This window comes from Lissotriton helveticus, chromosome 2_1 (genome assembly GCF_964261635.1).
Source record: "Lissotriton helveticus chromosome 2_1, aLisHel1.1, whole genome shotgun sequence".
Lineage (NCBI taxonomy): Eukaryota > Metazoa > Chordata > Amphibia > Caudata > Salamandridae > Lissotriton > Lissotriton helveticus.
Window position 1 is genome coordinate 1185798578 of NC_136059.1, and position 24812 is coordinate 1185823389.

The window sequence follows — 24812 nt, forward strand, 5'->3', positions numbered from 1 at the left end:
TTCTCCCTTACTGCACAAGATTTCCCAGAAACCAGGGAGGTGAAATCCCATTGGCATACATGGTTTGCAACAGCACTAGCTGTGTATTTTAAGATCGTAGAAGTCTGAAATACCATCCAGGAGAGAGGAGTGATGTTTAGACCTAGTAGTCATGGAAGGGCATATAAGACTATTATACAAAATGAAAAACCAATTGTATACATTCGAGAAGAATGGAGGACACTTTCTATCTGAAGATCCTGAATACTAAGAGGAACTTTAGAGCAGGGGAATTGGGGTCCAGGAGGGTAGATGAACTCACCAAGCATATTGAACCCAGAAGTTAACATATTAAAAAAAATATGATCCTAATGGTAGAGAAGATGTAAGTAGGTGACTACACATATATGGTGACATGACCTTCTTAATCGGGGATGTTAAGTATAAGGAAGGTTATGAGTTTTGTTTATATTAGCATTTTGGGTTTGGGTACTATACTTGCCCTAATACCTGATGTGATTCATTCATGAGAAATATGTTCTTCATGAAAAACACATCAGGAAAATATGTGGTTTTGACACAAGAAGTAAAGACAAGGCAATTTTAATATAGTATTCATGTTTCTGAGTTAAGAGTGATACTGTCTATTACTGTTAATAAATAATAAAAAAAAGGCAAACCACAGAAAAAGAAAAGAGGATTACTGGAAGTTCATTAAGTTAAGTAAATTGACAAGAAAATCAGTGTTATTGATTACATGCCTATGAGTGTTACTTCAGCTAAAAATCCATACTAATCTTCAAGCAAACACATTTACATTTCCTTATAACTGAAATATGATTGCAAAGATGAATTTGTTAAATCGAAATTGCATGATAAACGCATTTTTGTTTAATGTGAAATATGAATACATTTCAAATATGAGAGCATGTTTTATAGTATGAAGCCGCTGAACAGGATTTGAAGAAGTGCATCTGAAGAAGCAGACTGATCTTGATAACAGTTCTCTTCAATTTAGGGTCTCAAAACAACAGGACCGTTCGTATACTGAAAAAAAATATGTGCCATTAGGTATTTTGTGATGAAAACAGAACCTGAGAAGCAAAAGCAACATCCTGTCCCTGTTTCTTTTTGTAATCTGCATATTAGGTCATTCCAACATAAGCAAACTCTTCACTAATATTAAGACATACTGGACAGACATTCTTCTGCAGTTCTCAGATTCCACACCTTCCACACAGAACATCTTCGAATTGCCCACTGTGAGAAATTGTGTTACTGGTTAAGAGGTGTGAAGCCCCGCTCAAGCAGCAACCACAATTCTTGTCAGGGTGAACCACAAAAGTCACTAAATTGACCTGTGCTTAACCCTCTAGTAGACATGCCCAAAAGCAGCCAGGCTTAACTAAAAGACAATGTATAAAGTATTGATGCATCACAAAAACAGTAATAAAGTGAAAACACAACACAAGAAGAATCCTACACTAATTTAGAGTACAATAATACATTATTTGACCCCATAACCATAAAAATCAATTCAGCACAACCAAAGTAATGTATTTTGAAAATTTAAGGTAAACACTAGTGCCCAAAAGATTAAAGTGCAAATCATGAACATCGGGTTGCGCGAAACATAGTCAAAGTCTAAAAACATGGCAGACCGCAATAGAGTTCGAATCAGGTACAAAAACTGGATTGGACCCAGTCAGTGCTTACCTTCGGACTTACAAAAAATTTAATAATAAAGTCTCTGAGAAGGCATAAGTTCAGTGAGGCAGGGCTGCTGGTGGTATCTGAGGAGAAGTTGTCATCGTTGGGGAGCCGCTGGACAAAGTCTGGGTGAATATTTCCGCGTTAGGGGGACTTGGTCGCTTTGTTGGTAGTCACAAGTCTCCTGCAGGACTAAGCTGGATGCTGTAGCCAACAAGGGCTCCACAAGGCCAATACACTTTCTGCGAAGGACAGGATTCGCTGGTGTGAAGAAGAACGTAGTGGGAGCTGCTGTACAGTCAGGCCGACCGGCATTGTACCTTGAGCTGATAGACAAGCAGGCTTGGCCTGTCTGCTCTCAGTTCTCAAAGAAGTTTTTAGCCAAAAAAATGGGAAGTTTAATATTTTGGAATCTGGCCAAGGGTCTTAGATTAGAAGGGCACCACTTGTTGGGGGGTGAGTCCAGGTTGAAGATGGTTAGAGCTTTGTGTGTCCTTCAGGCTCCGATTAGGAGACCGATGAACCAGGCCGTTTGAATCACTCTGTTAGTCCAGGAATCTAAAAGTGTAACAGGGCTAAAGCAGCAGGGCAGACCTTTGAGGGATCAAGGCAGGCTTCAGGTAGCAAATGAGTCCTTCCAGGTGCAGCAAAGCAGTTTCCTGAACTACACAGGAGGCCACCGTAGTAGGCAGTCCTCTGAGAGTCTTTATGCAGGTCCAGTAAAGTGAAGAGTGGGTCTGACGGTCCTATTTTTTATAACAGGTGCCTTTTTTGAAGTAGGAGAAGTTTCTAGAGCATCCCCTTTGAAATGTGTTGGAAATTGGTTCACGGGTTGATGGGGTGAAACCCTACTCAAACAGCAGTCAGAATTTCTGTTAGGGTGAAGTCAGAAGCAAACCCCAAATTAACCTGGGCTTAGCCTTCTGCTAGCTTAGCACAAAGCAGTCAGGCTTAATTTATAGGCAATGCACAAAGTATTTATGCAGCACTTCAAACAGTAATAAGGAAAAACACCATTTAAGAAAAATTCCACACCAATTTCGAAAAACAGAACAAGATTTATCAAATTATTTGAGACTAAAAAGACAAAAAACCAATCACTAAAACCAGAGATTTGCAATTTTAAAGGTTTCTGTGAAAATAGTGCCTAGAAGCACAAAACGCTAGCTGAGAGTATCTGGTCACGCCAAAATGGGACAAAGTCGCAAGATCAGGCTGACTGCAATGGAGCCTTGGCTGGATACAGGGACCAAGTTAGGCCGGCTGAACAAAAATCCTGGTCTGCAGATCGTTGCAAGACCCTGCAGCAAGGATTCGTGGTTCAGCAGCAGTTCTGAGGAGCTGCAGGGCTGCAAAGTGAAGTCCTGCATCATCGTCGAGGAGGTTATTTCCAAGGGGCTTGTGATGCGAAGTCCAGCGCAGAGCACACATCAGACAAAGGCGGTTCTGAAGTAGCTGTGGGGCTGTGATGCACAGTCCCGTGTCGTGATTGACGAGGGACTTTAGATGCAAAGGCCTACACTGAGTATGCTTCACGCAGCAGTAGTTAAAGGAAGCTCTGGGCTGCGATATGAGGGACTGCTTCGGGGATGCATCATGCTGTAGCCATTCCGAAGCAGCTGCGAGGAGATACAACATCCTGTGTCATCGTTAAGGGTGCCATCAATTAAGGACTTGAAAGGCAAAATCCTGTGTCAATGATGCACCATACAGTGGCATTTCCACGGAAGCTGAGATGTGAGGTCAATGGTTTAGGGACGTGTAGCGCTGAACTGGTTCTGCTCAAAGGACCACTGCTGGCCTGGCAGAGCACCTTTAGGCCCACATCCAAGGGTCCAGGACTGGGGTGGCACCATTTGCAAGAAAAGACTCACAGCAAGTAGAGTCCAGGTGCAGGTTCAAGACTGTGGGAGCCTTTTCTGCCCCATAGGTTCTGATAAGGTGGCCAGCTAATTAGCCCTTGGAGTCACCCTGGTGGTCCTGGGATCAAGATGCAAGTCCAGTCCTTTCACTCAAGCAGTGGGGCAGATTAGCATCATTCTTGTTGAGCAGAACAGCAGTCCCTCTTAGTCTTTCACAGGTCCAGAGTTTCACTGAGGTGCTGAGTCTGAGGGTCCACTATTTATATCTGGTGCCCACTTTGAAGTAGGGGAATGTTTTGGAGCTTTTTAACCCTCACAGGTGTTTGGAATTTCCTGCCTACCTGCCCTGGCCTCAGCTTGTCTGGTGTCATAAGAGACTTGTGTCAAAACTCTTTGCATGTGTGATGGGCACAGTCTTTGTGAAGTGCAAGTGTAGTGGTTGATAGCTCTTTCTCCTTATCAAGTCAGAGATTACCCATCCTGCCAACACCTATTCTCCCTTGTTTTACTGTCTGGGAGCAATACACAAAGACCAACTGCCAGCTACACCTAGTCAAGTGACCCAGGGTACAGGCTGCATACAAAATAGTTAAGACAAGAAAATGTCATCTTCATAAAAGTCCAAAAACAACAAAAATGCCAATACTGATACCACTCAACATCATCACTCAAAACCGTGATCACACACCTCATTTGTCTTGCTCATCAATTGTTTATTCATTTGATTCATTTTTTCCTTTTCAAAAAAGGATCTCTATAGATATATTATTTATGTATCTTGAAAAAACAGACATTCATAAATTATAACGTTTGACACACATTGACTCTCCATTTGCTACAACCAACAATGAGGTTATTGTGTACTTTTTTGTATTTGTATTCGAATGTGCTACGTCTCCCATAAACTCTTTAGGTGGGATGCTTGACATTGTGTAGAATAATAATCAGCAATATAAAAAAAATAGAAGAAATAGGACCATTACAATGAATTATGCCATCCTCATTTTATATGGACTAACTATCATGAGATTCGGTTTCTGATTACATTCCCATAGTTTGATTGTGCAATTATTTGCATGATCTACGTTTCCCCTCAACCCCTCAGCAGAACTTTTTTTCCAAGTTTTTCCATAATTTTGGTGATTTGGACTTTGAGATATGGAATTTCAACTTGTCATTCTAGATTTTTCAGACTTGTACAACGACATTAGATTGTTTCACCGTAAGAAAATCTTGAGACGACCGTAATGGACACTTTTGGTTTATCACTCAATACAATAAGTGGTACCGGGTTTAGAAAATCTAGACGTACGGCTAATGTCTAGAAACTCTAGACGTACGTCTGACGAAAAAACCTGACCTCACTTGGCGGCACTAATAAATCAAACATTTTCGACTTCAACTGGCTGGTGGAAGTTAACTGTTTGAGCTACGGCTCTCTTTCAAGACCACAACCTGCTGGTGGAGGTCGCTTAAAACTTGAGCAATTTTCACAGCAAGACTCCGACCGGATGGTGGATGTCCCTAGTTAAGTGAATCGATTAATTCACCCACTTCAACTGCGTCCTGATTTTTGGCATGATTTCTGGCTGTCCACTTTGCCCTTCAATTCCGTAGGAGGACCCGCTTTGACGCATAACAATTTGCGCTGTTTCCAGGGTCAGAACGTCAACGTTACCACCACACCTGTCCATACGGCCTACTTGACCCTACACAAAATCATTATTGGGTCTAGTATTCATGTTAAAAATAAAGGGACAGTACATATAAGAAAACTGTTTTGAATTCAATTTATTTATATCAATTGTCATGTATATAGTGCACCACTGACTTCACTGGTCTCCACACGTCACTTATTTTGACTATAGTCACATTTTTATCGCCGTAATTTAATTGTTTCTGTGACAGCCTTACTCAATTTCTTTGGAAATAACAAAAGTAAAAAAACGTTATCTTTGCAAATCTTCTTTCCCTGGTGTGCTCTTATCGTAAGGTTTTATTTCCTCTTCCTTTTCGAAATAACTGTTTTACCATAGTTGAAAATCCATTGAGGTATAGGAGTTTTCTTTAAAAAAAATATACATAGATCACAGCAAATGTAATACCTGACGGGATCAATTGTTTTCTATATCGTAAAACCCAGGCTGAGGGACACAGGGTCACCCCATTAACTTTAATGTTAATGCCCAATCAAAGGTTAGCACTTATTAAAAATAATAAGGTAGCCCAATGTTATCCAACAGGAGAGGTAGGCCTCACAGAAGTAAAACATGTATTTGAGTGTTTTACACTGCCAGGACATGTCAAACCTAAAAATACATGCCCAACCTTTAAATTACAATGCACTCTGCCCTATGGGCTCAATTAAATATCCTGCCCCACAGCGTACAGTTGCAATTTGGAGCTTTGATGTTTGTTCAAATTAGAAGCAACTCTTTTACCATGATGGTGGTGCAATCGGTATGGTGACAGAGCACAGCTGATACATTACGTCCACATTGAACGCTCTCGGATTTGTTTTTAAGTTGTTTCCATGACCAGAGCAACACTGGGTCCATTGACATAATAGATATGTATTTTTCAACAAACAGCCAACACATGGTATGTCTTTTGATATAATTATCTAAATGGAATATATCCGAGGAGCGGCCGTCCTTTTGATGGCACATTCTTTTTGACCAGTCGGTTAAACATGCAAAGTCGAAGTCTAAGGGCAGCCTTTTTTCTATTGCCATCATCAGGACGCGGCTCACCGGTGACAGCTCCCGGCATCCGCATCACCAAACCATTCCAGACATGGGTGGGTGTCCTCAATATTTAAGCGCGAGAGCCAACGCCCGCCTGCTCTGCCCATATGCAGCACGAATGGGATTTTCGGCACTTCTGTGCCAGCGCATTGTGAGGGACACCAGTGAGCACCCAAGATGAACGGGCCAAGGTGGAAAACCCATATTAGGTGTTTCCGGCGAACTAATTACCAATTAACTTAAGCTAATGAGACCAGAGATGACTATAAATACTACCCCGAAGAGGCGCTACCACATTCACTGCGGAGCCGCGTTCGGGGGCAGTAGGACATTACCAGTGCAGTAACCCGTGAGTAAAAACAGAGTTTCTGAGACACAACAAGCTCTTAAAACCAATACGAAGTAAGTACCTATAAATGCAGTTTCATTATTACTACTTCTAGGGGCCAGTGGACCCAATTTCTCCCCCAACGTTCGGAGGCTCATGAGGCATTGTACTATTGAACACCAAGTATGTCTTTTTATTCTCATTTCTTTCACCTCCTACAACGAATTCTGACCTGGAATTTTGACAACCACTGGGCAGAAGGAATGTACAACTCTAGAGTGTGTGCTTCATGTTATGTGTGTTTTTGTGATGTATTTGTCCCCCTTTTTTACAGGGTTACCCGCATCAGTAGCATGACATGATTTCATGTCTAGTGACCTCTCACCACCCATATTTGTTACAGGTCACTGCACCATGTACAAAACAAGAAGTGGTATACTACAATGTGGTTTTTTCGATTCTTTCCTTTTTCCATTACAGGTTTATTGCATATTAGCAAAGAACTATATGAACTGTGTAGGCATATTACAGCACTACACTTTCACTTTGATGTAAAAATCATTTTTTACTTAGAAAAACGTGAGTAAGGTGGGGTGTGGTGCACCCTGTCCTGAAGAAGGGGTCTTACCCCGAAACATGTCGACGCCCCCAAGAGGTGATGTGCTTAATATCATATAATCACCTCAACCTGCACCCTTTTTTAACAGTACCAGCCCGGGGGCTCATTAAAGTAGTTCTGATTCACCCCACGAGCCAGGTACCTTTTTAATAAATCACTCACTAACACTAATTGCCTCACCACATACTCACACCGAACCCTCACACACACTACGCATAGTCTACATGAGATAGTGCTCCCGCGTAGTCGTAGGTTGTAGCACGCCGCATCCCGTAGACGGGTGCGAAAACCCCAATGATGAAGCATGACACCAAGGGTCCTTTTGGTGTGTGAGGGGTATTTTACAAACACTTTGTGCTCCCCACATTTTGTGCTCCCCTCCACTGTAGGGAACACAGTGCCCAATTTGGTGGATTCGTGTTGTTTATTTACATTACCTGGAAGAAGGAATCCACCCCCTTGCTCTCTCTCTCCCCCATTTGTTAATTACAGATTCTAAGATCCTCAGACGTTCTCTGGGACAACCCCATTAGTATTTAATGGTAGCTATAGGCTACCTAGGCCCTACATTAGGGGTATCTTATATGTTATAAATGGGGAGAATAAGGCAAGGCAAGGGGGTTATTTTGCCAAGTCAAAAAGGGAGCTTATAAATGCATTTAGGTTGCAATGGCAGACCTGGGACATGCTTTAAGAAGCTACTTGAGTGGGTGGCATATTAAGTGCTGCAGGCCCACTAGTAGCATTACATTTAAATTCCCTGAGTATATGGTATACCACTTTACTAGGGACTTATAAATGAATTGAGTAGGTCAATTAGGTGTAAGCCGATTTTGCCATGTTTTAGGAAGTGAAAACAAGAACTTTAGTACTGGTTAGCAGTGGTTAGGTGTACAGAATTCTAAGGTCAACAAACACAAGCCAAGCACAAATATGAGGGGTGGAGGCAAAACGTTTGGAGGGGACCCTGCAGAGAAGGCTCAATCCATCACCCACTGAAAAACAAATTGTTACATTTGCAAACAAGTGTATCCTAGAATACAAAATGCAACCCCACCCACACACCAATGCATTGCTTTAGCTAGGGTTAGTAAAGAAAGAATAGAAAGTTAGATTTAATGGTGATTATTTTTCATGATGGTTTTGATTGCATGTATTCGTTTCCCTGTTGTTTGGCCCTTCTGAACTTGTAATCCTCTCTTATGTACAAATATCCATTATGCTGGCTTACTCTTTCAAATAGAATTACCTGACTAGCTCGATAGGGCTATGTAATGTAAAGGCAAACACTGTCTACCTTTCCCCAAATCACCTATGCAAATCTGCAGCACAGAGCACACACCTCTGTGTAGCTGAGTAATTAACCTGCAAAGAGTGAAGTTCTGTGATAGCATGATGTGAATTGCTTTAAGGATTGAGGGGGCTATGAACTTGTCTGAGCCTAGTGACTTACCACTCTATATTGATCCTAGTGATGTGGCCGCAAGCATTTCCACGAAGGGTGAAGTGTAGGAGGCTTGTGCTCTACTCCTGTTAGTGCTGTCTTTAGTGCATGTACATCTACAATCACACTCTAAAAGGGATATGGGGGCATATTATCAAGACAGGCGATTAAATTATTGCCGTTTTAGCGGCAGAAAATTGCCGCTAAAACGGCAATAATGGGCTTGATAATATGCTCTATGGAATTCCAATTGAAGCCCATGTTAAATGTGAAGGACATCTAACATGGGCTTCCATTGGAATTCCATAGAGCATATTATCAAGCCCATTATCGCCGTTTCTGTGGCCGTTTTCTAATGCTAAAACAGCGATAATTTTATCGCCTGTCTTGATAATATGCCCCATGGTCCTCCCACTGCAATCCATGCCTGCTCCCAAAGTGTCTTTCCACTGGGAGTAGACCAGTCAGTACATTTCTTGGGGCCTCTTTGTGCATATCTGAACACAGGGCTGACATTGCATTGAAAGGAATTACTGACAATTTCATAGCGGTCCTCCCCTGAGGAGTGCCAGCCTTCCATGTGAGTTTGTTTGCATTTTTAGCATATCTGTCAGGTAATGAAAAAGACATGCATGAGTCTTCGTGAAGGTGTGGCGAGGCTCTTCCAATAGCCCTATCAGTTGGCCCTGCAGCCACCAACGGCAATTCACCAGAATATCAAGGGATAACATATTGTGAATGTAACTTAAATATTTATCGAAGAATCGGTTTAACTTCACATGTGCCCCATGGCAATATGTATATGTATATATCATCAAATTAAGTAAATTTGGAGTTTAGAATAGTAAATCTATACTTGCCTACATGCACTTAACTCTACAATATTTTGTTCCTCGATATTAAGACCTTGATATTTACACCACACAGTATTTATGTCCTGTCTGCTAGCCTTTCCAATGTTGTATGGGCTAAGAGACTTTGTGGAGCTATGCAGCTGCAGCGACAGCGACTCCATCTGTTTGCCTGCTCCTAATGAATCATTATACCTAGAATTGCCTTCAGGCACATTTTCCACTGGCATTGAGTAGCCTTGGTCTAGTCAAGGTGGTTTCTAACTCACTTAAACTGGGAAGTTTAGGAGCTGTGAGTCACCAAGCAGTGCTATCTGTAAAATCACCTATTATTGTCTGTGAGAACAGCTTACCGGAGCCAGCGAGGAATCAAAAAACTCATTACTAGAAAGTGCAATAAAATCAGAAATCACATGGGGGGTGGAGAGAGAGTTTGAGATTAAAGTACATCTTTTCATTTCGGCACTGGGGCGCAAACTCTTTTACATTGTAAAGATAGGCAATCAAAATGGGTGCATACACGGCAGATGCACGAATAAAGCAACTGAATTGCTTACTTGTTCGACGCAAGGCCGAACAGCGACCTTCTTGAGTAAGTCCACGTCTATGGGTATTTGGGCCTAAAATTATCCACAGACCTAAAATGGAAGAATCCGATTACAGTATCTAGGAATCTATGGATACAGTAGTAGGCGGATGTTCTTGCCCATTGTAGAAGCATACAAGGTGTAGGGCCAAAATGCCCCACTCTACAGAGCAGAAATTTGGAGTTTTGATAATGTTAGCCCATTGTCTTCATGCGAGAATGGTATCCTGAAACATCTTTCATTTAAAAAAAAAAAAAATGTATTGAGAAGGTTTTATAGAGCGCGAACAAGATCCTTGCGGATATCAGAGCGCTTTACAATGAACAAAGTGGATTGTAACAAATGAATAGTAAGACACAATATAGAGAACAAGCATAGGATAAGTAAAATAAAATACACGAAAGTCGTACAAAATACCAAAGCATGGGATTATAGTTGTTCCAGGAACATAAACAGAGAGTCTCGGAAGAAAACGGTTCAACATCGGGCAGAGTGGTCAAGTAAATTTGCCATGAGAATCGCTTTTACTTCCTTTTTGAAAGATACGAAAGAAGAATTCAATCTGGTTTCAGGGGGAAGAGAATTCCAAATCCTTGGCGCCATCCCAGAGAAGGAACGTTTATATGTTTTTTTTTATTGAATCTTTGAGGTTTCAGGAGAAGGTTATCTGCACCCCTAGAGGACCTTGAGCCACCAGAGATTGTCAATTTCTGTGCGAGATAAATGGGTGCCGTGTGGTGTAAGGCCTTATGTGTAATGCAAGCAATTTTTGGGTGAATTCTTGCTTCAAACGGGATCCAGTTCAGGGCTTTTAGGTCAGGGGAGATGTGGGAACGTTTTTTGGAACCGGTGATGAGTCTTGCTGCAGAGTTTATTGATGCTCTAAGGATAGCTGTAGATGCTTTTGGGAGGCCGCATAGAGAGACAATACCGTAATCCACACGGGGGATAACTATCGCTTACACAGCCTGTTTGAAATCATTGACTGGTAAGAATGGCTTCAATTTCCTGAGAATGTTTAACTGGAAGTTTGCTCCCTTTGTCGCGTTGCTAATGTGTTTCTGCATGGTGAGATTGCTGTCCAGAGTTAATCCCAATGATTTTGCTGAATCCAAAATAGTTGGATGCACGTTCAGTGCAGTGAGGTGTTGGTTTAAGTTTTGCATCAAAGGGATTTTAGCGGGGGAGGCTATAAGGAGAAATTCAGTCTTTAGAGCATTCAGTTTGAGATGATTTTCTGCCAACCATGTTTGGGTGTTCATGAGTGTGGAGTTAAGCTGTTTAAAGTCTTCTATGGTGTTAATCTTGAGATACAGTTGTGTATCATCAGCGTACATATGATATTGCACGTTAGTCGCTTGAAGAATTTCGGTGAGCGGCTCCATGAACAAGTTAAACAATGTCGGTGCCGCTCGCAGCCGTGGTGTTAGAAAGCACTGTGACTCTGTATTTTCAAACCCTGGGACCTTCTTCATGAACTTTTAAAGACTTTTGCCGATCTTAGGCGGAATACTGGAGCACTACTTGTGGGTCGTGGACTGCGAGGACCAGCAGTCTCTGCGAGATTACGCCAGCCGCAGCTGGGGCCTCTTCCCGCCCCCTTCACTCCATATATAGACATATTAATACACGCGCCACGCGGGTCGAGCCGGGGCAAAGCCCGGGACAAGGGCGGGCCGTAAGAGGCCGTCCGGGGCTGTCCAAGGTTGGGCTGGGCGATACAAAAGGGGATGATGGACGGAGCGTTTGAGCAAATCAAACACTCACCCCCAGTCAACTGATCTGGGTTTAATCCATCACCATTCTTTAGCCCACTCAGCCACCCCATTTCAGACATGGCTATATGCAAATCAGTCTGACCCTGTGCCTCATGGGAACAGTCCAGCCCGAAATGCCAAGCCATGTCTTCCATGGACCGGAAACAAGCATCCTGGGACCGGTTTTGGATTCATAATCCTCATCAGCCAGGCTATCTTGAATCCAGTGGCCAAGTGAGCAAGGGACTCACGTCTGAGCATACCCTGCCACACTTAGGGCGAACAAAGCGATACAAAAGGGGATGATGGACGGAGCATTTGAGCAAATCAAACACTCACCCCCAGTCAACTGATCTGGGTTTAATCCATCACCATTCTTTAGCCCACTCAGCCACCCCATTTCAGACATGGCTATATGCAAATCAGTCTGACCCTGTGCCTCATGGGAACAGTCCAGCCCGAACTGCCAAGCCATGACTTCCATGGACCGGAAACAAGCATCCTGGGACCGGTTTCGGATTCATAATCCTCATCAGCCAGGCTATCTTGAATCCAGTGGCCAAGTGAGCAAGGGACTCACGTCTGAGCATACCCTGCCACACTTAGGGCGAACAAAGCGATACAAAAGGGGATGATGGACGGAGCGTTTGAGCAAATCAAACACTCACCCCCAGTCAACTGATCTGGGTTTAATCCATCACCATTCTTTAGCCCACTCAGCCACCCCATTTCAGACATGGCTATATGCAAATCAGTCTGACCCTGTGCCTCATGGGAACAGTCCAACCCGAACTGCCAAGCCATGTCTTCCATGGACCGGAAACAAGCATCCTGGGACCGGTTTCGGATTCATAATCCTCATCAGCCAGGCTATCTTGAATCCAGTGGCCAAGTGAGCAAGGGACTCACGTCTGAGCATACCCTGCCACACTTAGGGCGAACAAAGCGATACAAAAGGGGATGATGGACGGAGCGTTTGAGCAAATTAAACACTCACCCCCAGTCAACTGATCTGGGTTTAATCCATCACCATTCTTTAGCCCACTCAGCCACCCCATTTCAGACATGGCTTAATGCAAATCAGTCTGACCCTTTGCCTCATGGGAACAGTCCAGCCCGAACTGCCAAGCCATGTCTTCTGGGCCACCCTATTAACATTTTCCTGGACTATTGAAAGTAAGAAGATTTCAATTCTACATTATCCCGTGTATTTAAGTATCAGTAGTCTTGTATACACCACTCGTAAAGCACAAGTTATTACTGCCATTCAGCTGTGACTCCTTACAAGAACCTGTAACCCCTCATATGCTCTATGTTTCTGATTTAATGTTTAATTAGCTGAAGATACTGAGGGAGTATGAGTGTACGCACCAGCACAGGAAGGACATCGTTGGTGGGTGGCTCTGTTAGGGAGACATTAGACAGTTTTATCACCAGGGCGGCTTCCGTATTAGAAAAGGAAATAGTATTGACGGAAAAGCGCATTTCCATGGAACTTGCAAACAAAAAGCGATCGTCGTTGGGTTCCATTAGATTCGCAGCTACACCCCCGAGGCATAGGACAGCAAATGATCAATCTCTTGGGTCTGGAGATTTTCTACAGCCACAACAAACTAAATTACCTCCAACTGAGGCAAATAGAAACGATTTTACCCTAGAAACATCATTGGATATTGCATCCGAGGAAGAACTATCTGTAATTTCTGACAGGTCCCCTTTGAAAGATAAACCGGGTAGCAAAAATAGAGACCTTGGTCCTACTACCAAAAAAAGGAAGCGTGGGAGTAGCAGCAAGGGTGGTAGAAATGCAAAAACATCAAAAGCATCTAAAAACCCTGTAGGGAATGTATGTCCAATTACAGGTAAGACCGTTCCCGACCATTATCTCCCACCTACTCTTACCATCAAAGAATTAATGGGGAATTTGGAGCAATTGTGTAAATCGCTGATATTGTCATTGCTGGAAAGAGTAAAAAGAATGGGTGAACAATTAGAGCGTATCGAAAAGGAAATGGTAACGCATACAAAATTGATTGGCGATTTTGGCCGACCCAGACAAATAGAAAACAGCCATAATACAACAGCTGGGCAGATATCAGACCCCGAGCCTCATAACAGGGACCCTTTACCCGTACAAGAGCAGAATATCTCGGTTGTCCACCATATAGATAAAGGCCCCGTCAGTACCAGGGGGGAGAAAAATGATGACCAGGCATATCTGCAAGGCCCGCCACAAAAAACTGTTACTGGCCCCCCACTCACTAAACGCCACAGAGGAAATCAGGAAAATATAGATCTGCTGCCTGAGGCTGTCCCCTACATTGTAGTTTAACCGGGGTTACGGAATTAGTGGAAGAAAAAACGGAGGATTATAAACAGCTAAAAAAGAAAGTTATCTATTAACTGTGTAAAAATAGGCCGCTACCCCTAAATATTAATGGTGAAATCCTCAACGTAAGGAGATTGGGTTGGGTGGGAAATAGACCAAAGGACATTAGGGGGGAAATCATCATCGTTAATTTTTCAAAGAGCAGTCAGATTTATTGGTGATTGGTATGTCGTGGGAGGCAGGGAGGAGATCTCCACACACGATTTAAGTTATTTTTATCCACAATCACTGCTGGCACATTCCTCAAGATCCCGTGCCCCATATGGGCCTAGTACAGCACATTTCGGTTTTAGTCTCTCAACCTTTAATCGTTTTTCTACGCTGTATGGGCTGGAAGGAGTTGATTGACTCCTCAACCAGGGTATGGGGGATACTTTGAATGACAAACAGTCCCCTAAACAAGAATTTCCATCGGTTGGTAAGCTAGGTAATCAATCAAATCTAGTACGGGGCGATACTTCGTTGCTGGAGCCAAATCGTACTGTAACCGAGATAGGTAACGCCGCAACCGGAGGTAATGATTTTACTTCGGGTGTTGCTCTACCCACCACTGTTCTAGAAAAGACGGTGGTACCTGGCATGACCGATGATGATCTACGGACATTTCGGTCTACCACACCATTAGATATTATCCCAGCCACTGTGTTTCCGCTGGTAAAGCTTCTTTCTTGGAACATAGCTGGTTTGCGCTCCAAGGTAGAAGATGGTATTGGTTTGAAGTTTCTCGAGAAACATAGTATAATATGTCTCCAGGAGACTTGGTCCACCACCAAAACCCACCTGGTGGGGTATAAAACTTACTTTTCTCCCGCCGCTACTGTGGCATCAGGCAAGGCCAAAGGTGGCCTAAGTATATTTATAGCAAATATAATAGAGGGGGTAAAAATATCACCATTAGAACTGGAAGCAAACTACCAATTACTTAGTCTTTGCTTTAATAACAAAGTCACTGTCCTCCTCGTTAATTTCTATAATAATCTATCTGAAGGAGAATTGCTGAAGACTCTGCGCAAATTGCGCCACAAACTATCCTCCTTATTGAGGTGTTTTACGGGTGGAAACGGGGTAATTATTATTTGGGGGGGGGGACTTTAACCATCACCCATGCCATCGTAGTAACAGAAATCTGTGTGGGATCGTGGACGAAAATGAAGAACCTATAGTCCACTTCCTCCATTCAAATACTGGAAATTACCTAAATGAAACCCTCGCAGACTTTGATCTGATAATTGTTAACAAAAGGAACAATGTTGGTCAGTATTTGGACCCAACATTTCTCGGGAGGGGGAGTCAGACTAGGATAGATTTCATTCTGATATCAAATACTTTGGCCAACCGTGTTATTAGCTTTGCCGTATTGATTAATACATTAAGCGACCACGATGCTCTTAGTTTAGAATTCCGCTCATTTACCGAGCACAACTCCCAATCTATAGCTAGTGCTTTAAGACAAAGCACTCTGCATTTGGATAGAAAAAATGGATTCAGTATAAAATGGCAGAAAGTTGACCCCCTAGACATAACAAGAAAAGTTTTACAAATGGCCCATTCCTCAATTGCCAAATGTTTAGATCTGTCTGTGACAAATGAGGAGGTTTTAAGTAACTTCAGCGTGGTTTTAAAAACAATAAATGAATCCATTCTGGTAAAGACAAAAAACAATCACTCAAAGAAAGCGGGGTGGTTTAATCACAAATGCAAAATAGCACATTCTAAACTAAAGATAGCCCTACAAAAAACAAGCAGAGTGGTGCAGGAAATAATAAAACTTAGGAGGGAGTATAACATTGCACTAAAAGAGAGAAGGTCCGAATTAAAACAAGCTTTATGGGACCAACTCCATAAAAGTTCCATCGATAAAAATAGCGCAGTGATCTGGACAGTTTTTAAATCTCCTTTTTTGGCTGATCATAAAAATCTACCGTCTCTAGATGTGGCCATTGATGAATCCGCGTGGATGGCGCATTTCTCAAAGATCTTTGAGAAGGGTTCGGCCGACACAAGAGGAGTTTTAGGCACCACCACTGTGCCTCCCGAACCAAGCTACCCAATTTTATTAGACATTACTATCAACGAGGTACTCAAGGCCCTAAAAGCTAGTAAAAACGGTAAAGCCCCTGGACCTGACGGGGTTCCTATAGATCTATTTAAGTCAAACTTGGATCTATGGGCCCCAATTCAGAACAGGGTCCTTAAGGCAGCGACGGAGGTGGCAAAAAACACAGTTGATAGACAGAATTTAGAACAATGTCATACATTCACCCCAGTACAAGGATCTGGGCCTAAATCCATCGTTTTCTTTGCACTCCACACCACCCTGGGTTAGACACTGGCTATATGCAAATCAGCGCTGACCCTGTGCCTCATGGGAACAGTCCAGTCCGAACTACCAAGCCATGTCTTTCCCAGACCGGAATCAAGCATCCAAGGACCGGTTTCTGGCTATCAGCCTTCATCAGCCTGGATAGCTTGACTCCAGTGGTGTGGAGAGCCTGGGACTCACATCTGAGCATACCCAGCCCACTCGGGGTGAAAATTGCAAAAAACACAGTTGATGGACAGAATGTAGAACAATGTCATACATTCACCCCAGTACAAGGATCTGGGCCTAAATCCATAGTTTTTTTGCACTCCACACCAACCTGGGTTAGACACTGGCTATATGCAAGTCAGCTCTGACCCTGTGCCTCATGGGAACAGTCCAGTCCGAACTACCAAGCCATGCCTTTCCCAGACCGGAATCAAGCATCCAAGGACCGGTTTCTGGCTATCAGCCTTCATCAGCCTGGATAGCTTGACTCCAGTGGTGTGGAGAGCCTGGGACTCACGTCTGAGCATACCCAGCCCACTCGGGGTGAAAATTGCAAAAAACACAGTTGATGGACAGAATGTAGAACAATGTCATACATTCACCTCAGTACAAAGATCTGGGCCTAAATCCATTGTTTCTTTGCACTCCACACCACCCTGGGTTAGACACTGGCTATATGCAAATCAGCTCTGACCCTGTGCCTCATGGGAACAGTCCAGTCCGAACTACCAAGCCATGTCTTTCCCAGACCGGATTCAAGCATCCAAGGACCGGTTTCTGGCTATCAGCCTTCATCAGCCTGGATAGCTTGACTCCAGTGGTGTGGAGAGCCTGGGACTCACGTCTGAGCATACCCAGCCCACTCGGGGTGAAAGTTGCAAAAAACACAGTTGATGGACAGAATGTAGAACAATGTCATACATTCACCCCAGTACAAGGATCTGGGCCTAAATCCATCGTTTTTTTGCACTCCACACCACCCTGGGTTAGACACTGGCTATATGCAAATCAGCTCTGACCCTGTGCCTCATGGGAACAGTCCAGTCCGAACTACCAAGCCATGTCTTTCCCAGACCGGAATCAAGCATCCAAGAACCGGTTTCTGGCTATCAGCCTTCATCAGCCTGGATAGCTTGGCTCCAGTGGTGTGGAGAGCCTGGGACTCACATCTGAGCATAACCAGCCCACTCGGGGTGAAAATTGCAAAAAACACAGTTGATGGACAGAATGTAGAACAATGTCATACATTCACCCCAGTACAAGGATCTGGGCCTAAATCCATCGTTTTTTTGCACTCCACACCACCCTGGGTTAGACACTGGCTATATGCAAATCAGCTCTGACCCTGTGCCTCATGGGAACAGTCCAGTCCGAACTACCAAGCCATGTCTTTCCCAAACCGGAATCAAGCATCCAAGGACCGGTTTCTGGCTATCACCCTTCATCAGCCTGGATAGCTTGACTCCAGTGGTGTGGAGAGCCTGGGACTCACGTCTGAGCATACCCAGCCCACTCGGGGTGAAAATTGCAAAAAACACAGTTGATGGACAGAATGTAGAACAATGTCATACATTCACCCCAGTACAAGGATCTGGGCCTAAATCCATCATTTTTTTGCACTCCACACCACCCTGGGTTAGACACTGGCTATATGCAAATCAGCTCTGACCCTGTGCCTCATCGGAACAGTCCAGTCCGAATTACCAAGCCATGTCTTTCCCAGACCGGAATCAAGCATCCAAGGACCGGTTTCTGACTATCAGCCTTCATCAGCCTGGATAGCTTGACTCCAGTGGTGTGGAGAGCCTGGGACTCACGTCTGAGCATACCCAGCCCACTCTGGGTGAAAATTGCAAAAAACACAGGTGGCTGGAGGGGTTGTGATTGTGGCACCGAAGAGAGTAATTGGTCCTTTAAGAGATCGTTCTCGATGTTGAGAGTCTTCTGAGTGAAGAAGGCAGAGAATTGTTAACAGTTGGGTTGCGATTGGGCAGCGTCTTGTAACCGTTGAGGGGCTTCCTTGGATTGAATTTTGATTAGCCCAAATAGTTTTTTGGGGCGATTTCTAGCTTGGTCTAGTTGGCGTTTGAAAAAGTTTGCTTTGGTGTGTTTAATCGTCTTGTAATAGGCATTTCTCTTTTTCCTGAGTGATTTGAGGTGAGTAGTCGATGGGATAGATCTCCAGTTGCGCTCAGCAACTCTAAGAGAGCGTCTATCTTAGTTGAGTAGGCTATTGTACCACGGTTTTGAATCTTTAGTGAAGACTCTCTTAAGTTGAAGAGGGGCAACCTCATTGATTATTGTGGTCATAGAGATGAGGTAGTGGTTGGTGAGATCATGCACGTCTGTGGTGCCAGCAGGAGGCAGTAGAAGGTTGTAGCTTGAGAAAGGTTTGTGTTGAGTTGTTTCAAGTTTCTTTTCCAGATCTTTGGTTTTATGGCCTGAACTGAGTTAAATTTGACTATTTCCTTGATAAAGGAGGTAATGATGTGGTGATCAGACCAGTCGCAGGGTTGTATCGATTCCAATTGAATGCCGTCAGTTTTGGAGATAATTAGATCCAAGGTTGAACCTTTCTTACGTGTAGGGCCATTACAGAGTTGGGTCAAGGCAAAATCATCCAGGAAGCTTCTGAGGCAGTTGACATTGTGTCGTTGGTGTCATTCCAGTGGATATTGAAATCGCCGAGGAATATTTGGTTGTTTAGGGTACCGTTATTAGTTGAAATCATATCCATGAGTTGTTTCCGAGAAAATGAGATTGTCACCTGGAGGATGATAGATGATGTACAGTGAGCAAGCTTGTTTGCCATTGCTGCTGAGGTCTAGGCAGACGTATTCGCAAGACGTGAAAACTGGGGATGTGGCTCTAATTATCGTGATGTCACTACTGTGAATACAGGCAATACCTCCACCTATCTTACCGATTCTGTCTAATTTGATGATGTTGTAGTTTGGGGGAACTAGAATGTCCATCAGTGGGGTAGAGGAATCAGTTAGCCAGGTTTCAGTTAACAAAAGCAGGTCTAGTTCCTGTGAACTGATTAGCTCAGCTATGCCCGCAGCATGTCTGGAGGCCCATCTACAGTTTAGGAGTGTGCATTTAAGACGGGGAGTAAGGAGGGAACAGGAGGTGTCTTGGGTGAGAGGGACGTGTCTAAGGTTGCTCTTGACGATCCCTCTATTATTATGTCTGGCAACTCTGAGTGGGCTAGGGAGGAGAGTAGGAATGGTCAACTGAGTTGTGGTAGTGCAATTATTGGAAGAGGGTTCGTAGGATTGAAGAAGAGCTAGTATATCGCTCTCGGAGAGCGGATTGACGCTTCGCTTAGGACGAAAACATGTATTGAGGAGGGGAACTGAATTCCAGTTGGGTGGAATGAGTTTAGGGGAGTGAATTAAATTGTGTGATCGGTAGTGCCGGTTAAATGCTCTTGAGGAGAAATTTGCCCAATTAGGATGGATATCAGGTCCTTGAAAGATTGTAGTTCCTTTTTAATCTGGCGTAGAGCCAACATTATTTCCTCAAATCTCAGGTGTGACTAGGGTAGAAGGCTGTGTTCTGCATGTGGGGGGCTGCAGAGGTGCGGGTAAGGTGAATGTTGGAGGTAGTATTGTGTGGGAGGGTGGATGAGTGGGGTCTGTAGAGGTCTGGGTTGAGGAGGTGGGTGGTTGTAAGGTGGGTGGGAGGGGGGACGTAGGGGGCGGGGATGCTCGACCGGTAGCGTGCTGTCATTGCCATAGTGTGGGGACAAGACCTGTGCAAACCTAAGACTACGGAGGAAGTAGCTGTAGAGGGGAGAGTATGTATGATGAGAATCATTATAGGCTATAGGTGCCGAGACCAGCGGGATGTAGGAGGGTGTAGGTGGCTGAGAGGGTGGGGAGGCTTGCTGTAGTGTAGGAGTGGTGAGGGTGGATGAGAGCAATGGGAGGTCAGAGGATAATGCGTGGTTGTTAAGTTCTTGTGGGGTCAGGACATGTGGCAAGGCATAGATCCGTATGGTGAGGCTAAGACGGGGTGAGAGCTTAGGAGGAGTAGCAGTGGAGTGTAAGGAAGATAAGACAAGAGGGATGTTGGTGTTAGGGTGGGGGGAAGCTGTCGTCTTGTCATGTAGGGGATCAGTATCCATTGATGGGACAGGTGCTGTGACGGTCGTGCTGAGAGAACGAATGTGTGGGGTTGTAGGGGTGTTGTGGGGTTAGTTGGGGGTCATCTGGGTGTGGGTAACATGAGAGTCAGATGCAAGGGGTGGGCGGGGAGGACATGTAGGAAGGGGGCGGGGGTTGGGGGACTAAGATGTCAGAATGGTTGGGTGAGGTGACTCCCTGTGCGAAGGTACTTGAAGGAGATGTAAATTGGTAACCCCCATGAGGTTTGGACACTAGGTTTTTGATGGAAGGGAAGATGTTGTCCATGAGAGAGAGATTGCGGTATGTGGCCTGGATAAGGATAATACCGTAATTGTAAATGGTGATGGTTGCTGTCGCCTGGAAGAGCAAAATATATAGACTAATGCCGTGCACGGTTTTCCTCGAAGAAGAGATAGAGAGTGAGGTGAGGAATGCTCTCCTCCATCGGGCTCTTTGTTGCTTCATGCTTGCCGTTCAGTACACCCACGGTCCGACTGTTGATTGCGTTCAGTGCTGCTGACACACCCTGGTTAGCTAAGCCTAAATTGCTCCCACACTGAGTCAGGCTTTGGCGGGGCCCTGATTTAAGCCACTACAAAGAGTGTTTGTGGGATGTGCAGAACTCTGGGTCTTTGGGATGGTTTAGGCGCATTCATGAACGTCTGAGAGAGTACTCCACTGCAGTTGCGACGGAGTACCCTTTCTACTAAACTCTAAATCAGGCCCTAAGACTGGTCTCCTTTGTCAGGGATTGATGAGCATATTTTAATTTGGTTGCCATCTAGTTCCTTTCTAAAGTCTATGATCACCGCCTTGTTAACCATGACAATTACACATTTCTATTTTATGAAGGTTGTTTCTTAAACTCACCTTTTGCCGGAACATAGAAGCTCAAATGCTTCATTAACTTTTTCAAATGGTAGAGTGTGGGTCACCAATCCTCCCAGATCAAATTTCCCTGCCATGTAATCAGATACTAATTGAGGGATCGAGTCTTTGAGCTTCCAGCCTGAAAAACATGAAATACCAGAACAGATTACGATGAATAGTATGTAGAATAATTAGTAATGTACATGATGGTTCAGCTGTTTTTTTACATCACTTTATTTTGTATTTCACTTTACAATTGGCTTGGGGTCTGAGTCAGAGTTTGCTGGATAAGGGTACTACATTGCCTCCCTGAAGGCATAACCTGCCAGCCAAACCCTCAGTTAATCTACTTCAGTTAGAGATGGGAAAGCCTGAAGTATTCTGTCAACAAAACTCCTATAAGTTCTGCCAACATAATACTACCTATGATGACCTGAGGGAATACAAGCCTTCAGAGGAAGCACTATTAAGGGGGGATGGTGGATTGTCTTTTTTTGCCTGTCCATCTTTGACAGGAAAAACCTGAGGATGAGGTACAGGGACAATAACAAAATCCCATATCCTTAGAGAAAGTTCACCGGGTGTGAGGGTCATTATCATTGTTTGTTTTTCAGAACCAAACTCCCTCTTTGAGTGTTTGGTTCTGAAGAGAAAACAAATTGAAAATATTTAGTAAAGGCCTGTCAAAACCAATGGCGACGGCCACCAAACATTTTACACACTGAAAGGAACTGCGTTATGCTGGCTGTTTTTAATGTACAGAAATGAGTGCTAGGCTGGTGGTTATCTCTAAATTTGGTAGTTGGTAGGCAGCTAAGCTGGCGGAGGTAATATCCTCGTCCACCCTGATGAAACGTAGTCTGTCTGCCAAGCCTTAAATCGAGCAGTTGGTGTGGTACCACAGTAACATAGTTGGAGTATTGTCTAATGTAATGTGTCCTAAATGTTGCTGAAAAAAGTATAGCTCCACTCAAGTTAATAACAGACAATGAAAACCCAATGGGACAATATTTTTTTTTAATGGCATTCTGACAAACAGTTCCTCTACCCGCTTCCTACCTAATATCAATAGGCTGAATTGTTCACCTAAAGAGATTGTTGAAAATATTATGTTCTTACATTTTTTATATTTTAATGGGGTTGAATTGCATTTTCTGTGAATCAAAAAAATCACAGGGTTTGTGTGGTTTACGTAAGTCCTTTTACCAAATGGCAAAGTCGTGCTGACTTATTAATAAAAAGCCGTATTTGCATATAGGCGGTGGAGTGAAAGGTGTGTACCCCTTCTAGTGGTATAATATATATATATATATATATATATATATATATATAGCAGGTAACTCCAACATACTCCTCATACCCCAGAGGAAGAAAGAGCGCGGACCACACTAGCTTCATTTAGCAATTCAGTTTATTGCCGTGCGAGGTGTAGAGGAAGCCATTACGCGTTTCGTCCCTCCTGGGGGACTTGAAATATATATATATATATATATATATATATATACATACATATATATATATATATATTACCTACTGGCGGTCGCCAGTAGGTATATATAGTTAGGATTTTTTCTCTATGGGATTTTTGAAAATTCTATGTCTAATAACTTTGGTGTTTGTGGACGGAATTGGCTGAAATTTTCTGGAAAATGGAACATTTTGTTTCTGAGCAGCCCTTGAAAATTTGGGGGGGGTTCGTCAAGGGGGGGCCGAGAAAAAAGGGGGGTCCCAAAACGTGTTTTTAACATTGAGTTTTCCATAGGGCGGTTGGCCTCACTTTTAGCCCGAACGGCTGAATGGATTTGCACGAAACTTGGCAAAATTGTAGGGACTGGTAGCCCGATGTGCCTTTTGTAGGTCTCAATATATGTGCTCCAGTGGATTTTGAGAAATTAACGTTTAAAAAAAGATATATATCTGTAAGCGCGCTCCGGTCCGCGCCCCGGTTCGCGGACCGGGGCGCGTACCGGAACTTCGCGTAGCGAAGCTGATTGGCTCTCCGGTGTCTGTCAACATTCTAAACAGTCCGTAGCGGCCGCCATCTTGTCTCTCGGTAGGATTGAGAGACAAGAGGAGGCCAAAACAAAGGGGGAAATGACCATAAGGGGGCATAGTAGATCCTCCCTGACCCCCTAGGTTTAATGTGGAGGCTTTAAAAGGGCCCTGCGGGGCAAAAAAAAAAAAAATTTTTTTTTGTTTTTTTTGCGTGGGTAGCGCCCGGTACGCGAACCGGGAAGCGTTCTGGGCAGCGTACTACAATGAAAAAAGAATGAGAGACTTTTCAAATGCAGTATGTTAATTGATTGTTGGTTTTGTTGATTATTTTTTATTTTCTTTATTTTTTAAGCATTTTTTTTTATTGTGATTGTGTTTCATAATTTATTAAACTTTCTAACATTTCATTGTCAGAAATTTCATAATTATCATGGAATATACATTGTAGTCTCTGAGGGTGTAAAATGTCCTCATTTGCAAGGAGGTTATCTACTGCTTGTACACATTGCAGTAGTTCATTGTCCCAAGTTTCATCGAAAAATTCAATGTCAATTTGATCAATTGTATCAATCAATTCTTGGCTGCTCTCTTGCAGGTCCATTTCAAAAGAAACTTGGTTTTCGCCTTCCATTTTGCCTGAAATTTGGATTAAAAAAATATATATTAGTAGAGATAGGGCAATGTTGGGAATAATTTTAGATAGGCATTTTTTATCAGTGAATTTATCTTTGGGCAGTGTATAGTATCAGAGTGGAAGTAGGAATTTAAAAAAGTGTATGTGATTTAACGTAAGTAAATTCATAATTATACAAGAGAAGCCTAACTCCATCCATAACTATAACAGAGAAGTCTCTCTAAATCTATAACTACTACAGAGGGATAGTATATATCTATCAGAAAAAGTTTACCATATTAACTTATAGTGCACAATATACTTCAGTTTTAAAAATAAAAACTTACCTTTAGAAAGAAGTTGAAGGAATTAGTGAAAATACTATTGAAATGTACAGCAAGAAGTAGTAGTCAAAATGGCTGTGTTTTCTTCTCTTCCTTTATATATATTCAGGTATATAACCAATGAAATGTCAGGTAAAAAAAGTAGAAAATGAAAGTAACATTTTAATTGGTTGTCAATTCCAACACTTCAGATGTGTTTTGTGAAGTAATTTACCTCAGGGTATTTAGAGAGGTCTACAGGCTAAATGACTAAATGGAATTCCAATCAATTTT

General features: G+C 43.2%; 1 protein-coding gene across 1 annotated transcript in view; it reads right to left on the reverse strand.

The window, feature by feature from the left end:
• Positions 1-566: 566 nt before the first annotated feature.
• LOC144818537 (alcohol dehydrogenase 1-like) overlaps positions 567-24812 on the reverse strand; it is a 290421-nt gene continuing 266175 nt past the window's right edge. Inside the window, exons 9-10 of the mRNA XM_078676057.1 lie at positions 21588-21726; positions 567-1026 (exon numbers count right to left, since the gene is read on the reverse strand). Of these exons, the coding sequence (XP_078532183.1) occupies positions 1002-1026; positions 21588-21726 (164 nt within the window). The 3' untranslated portion in view covers positions 567-1001. The remainder of the gene's footprint in view (positions 1027-21587; positions 21727-24812) is intronic.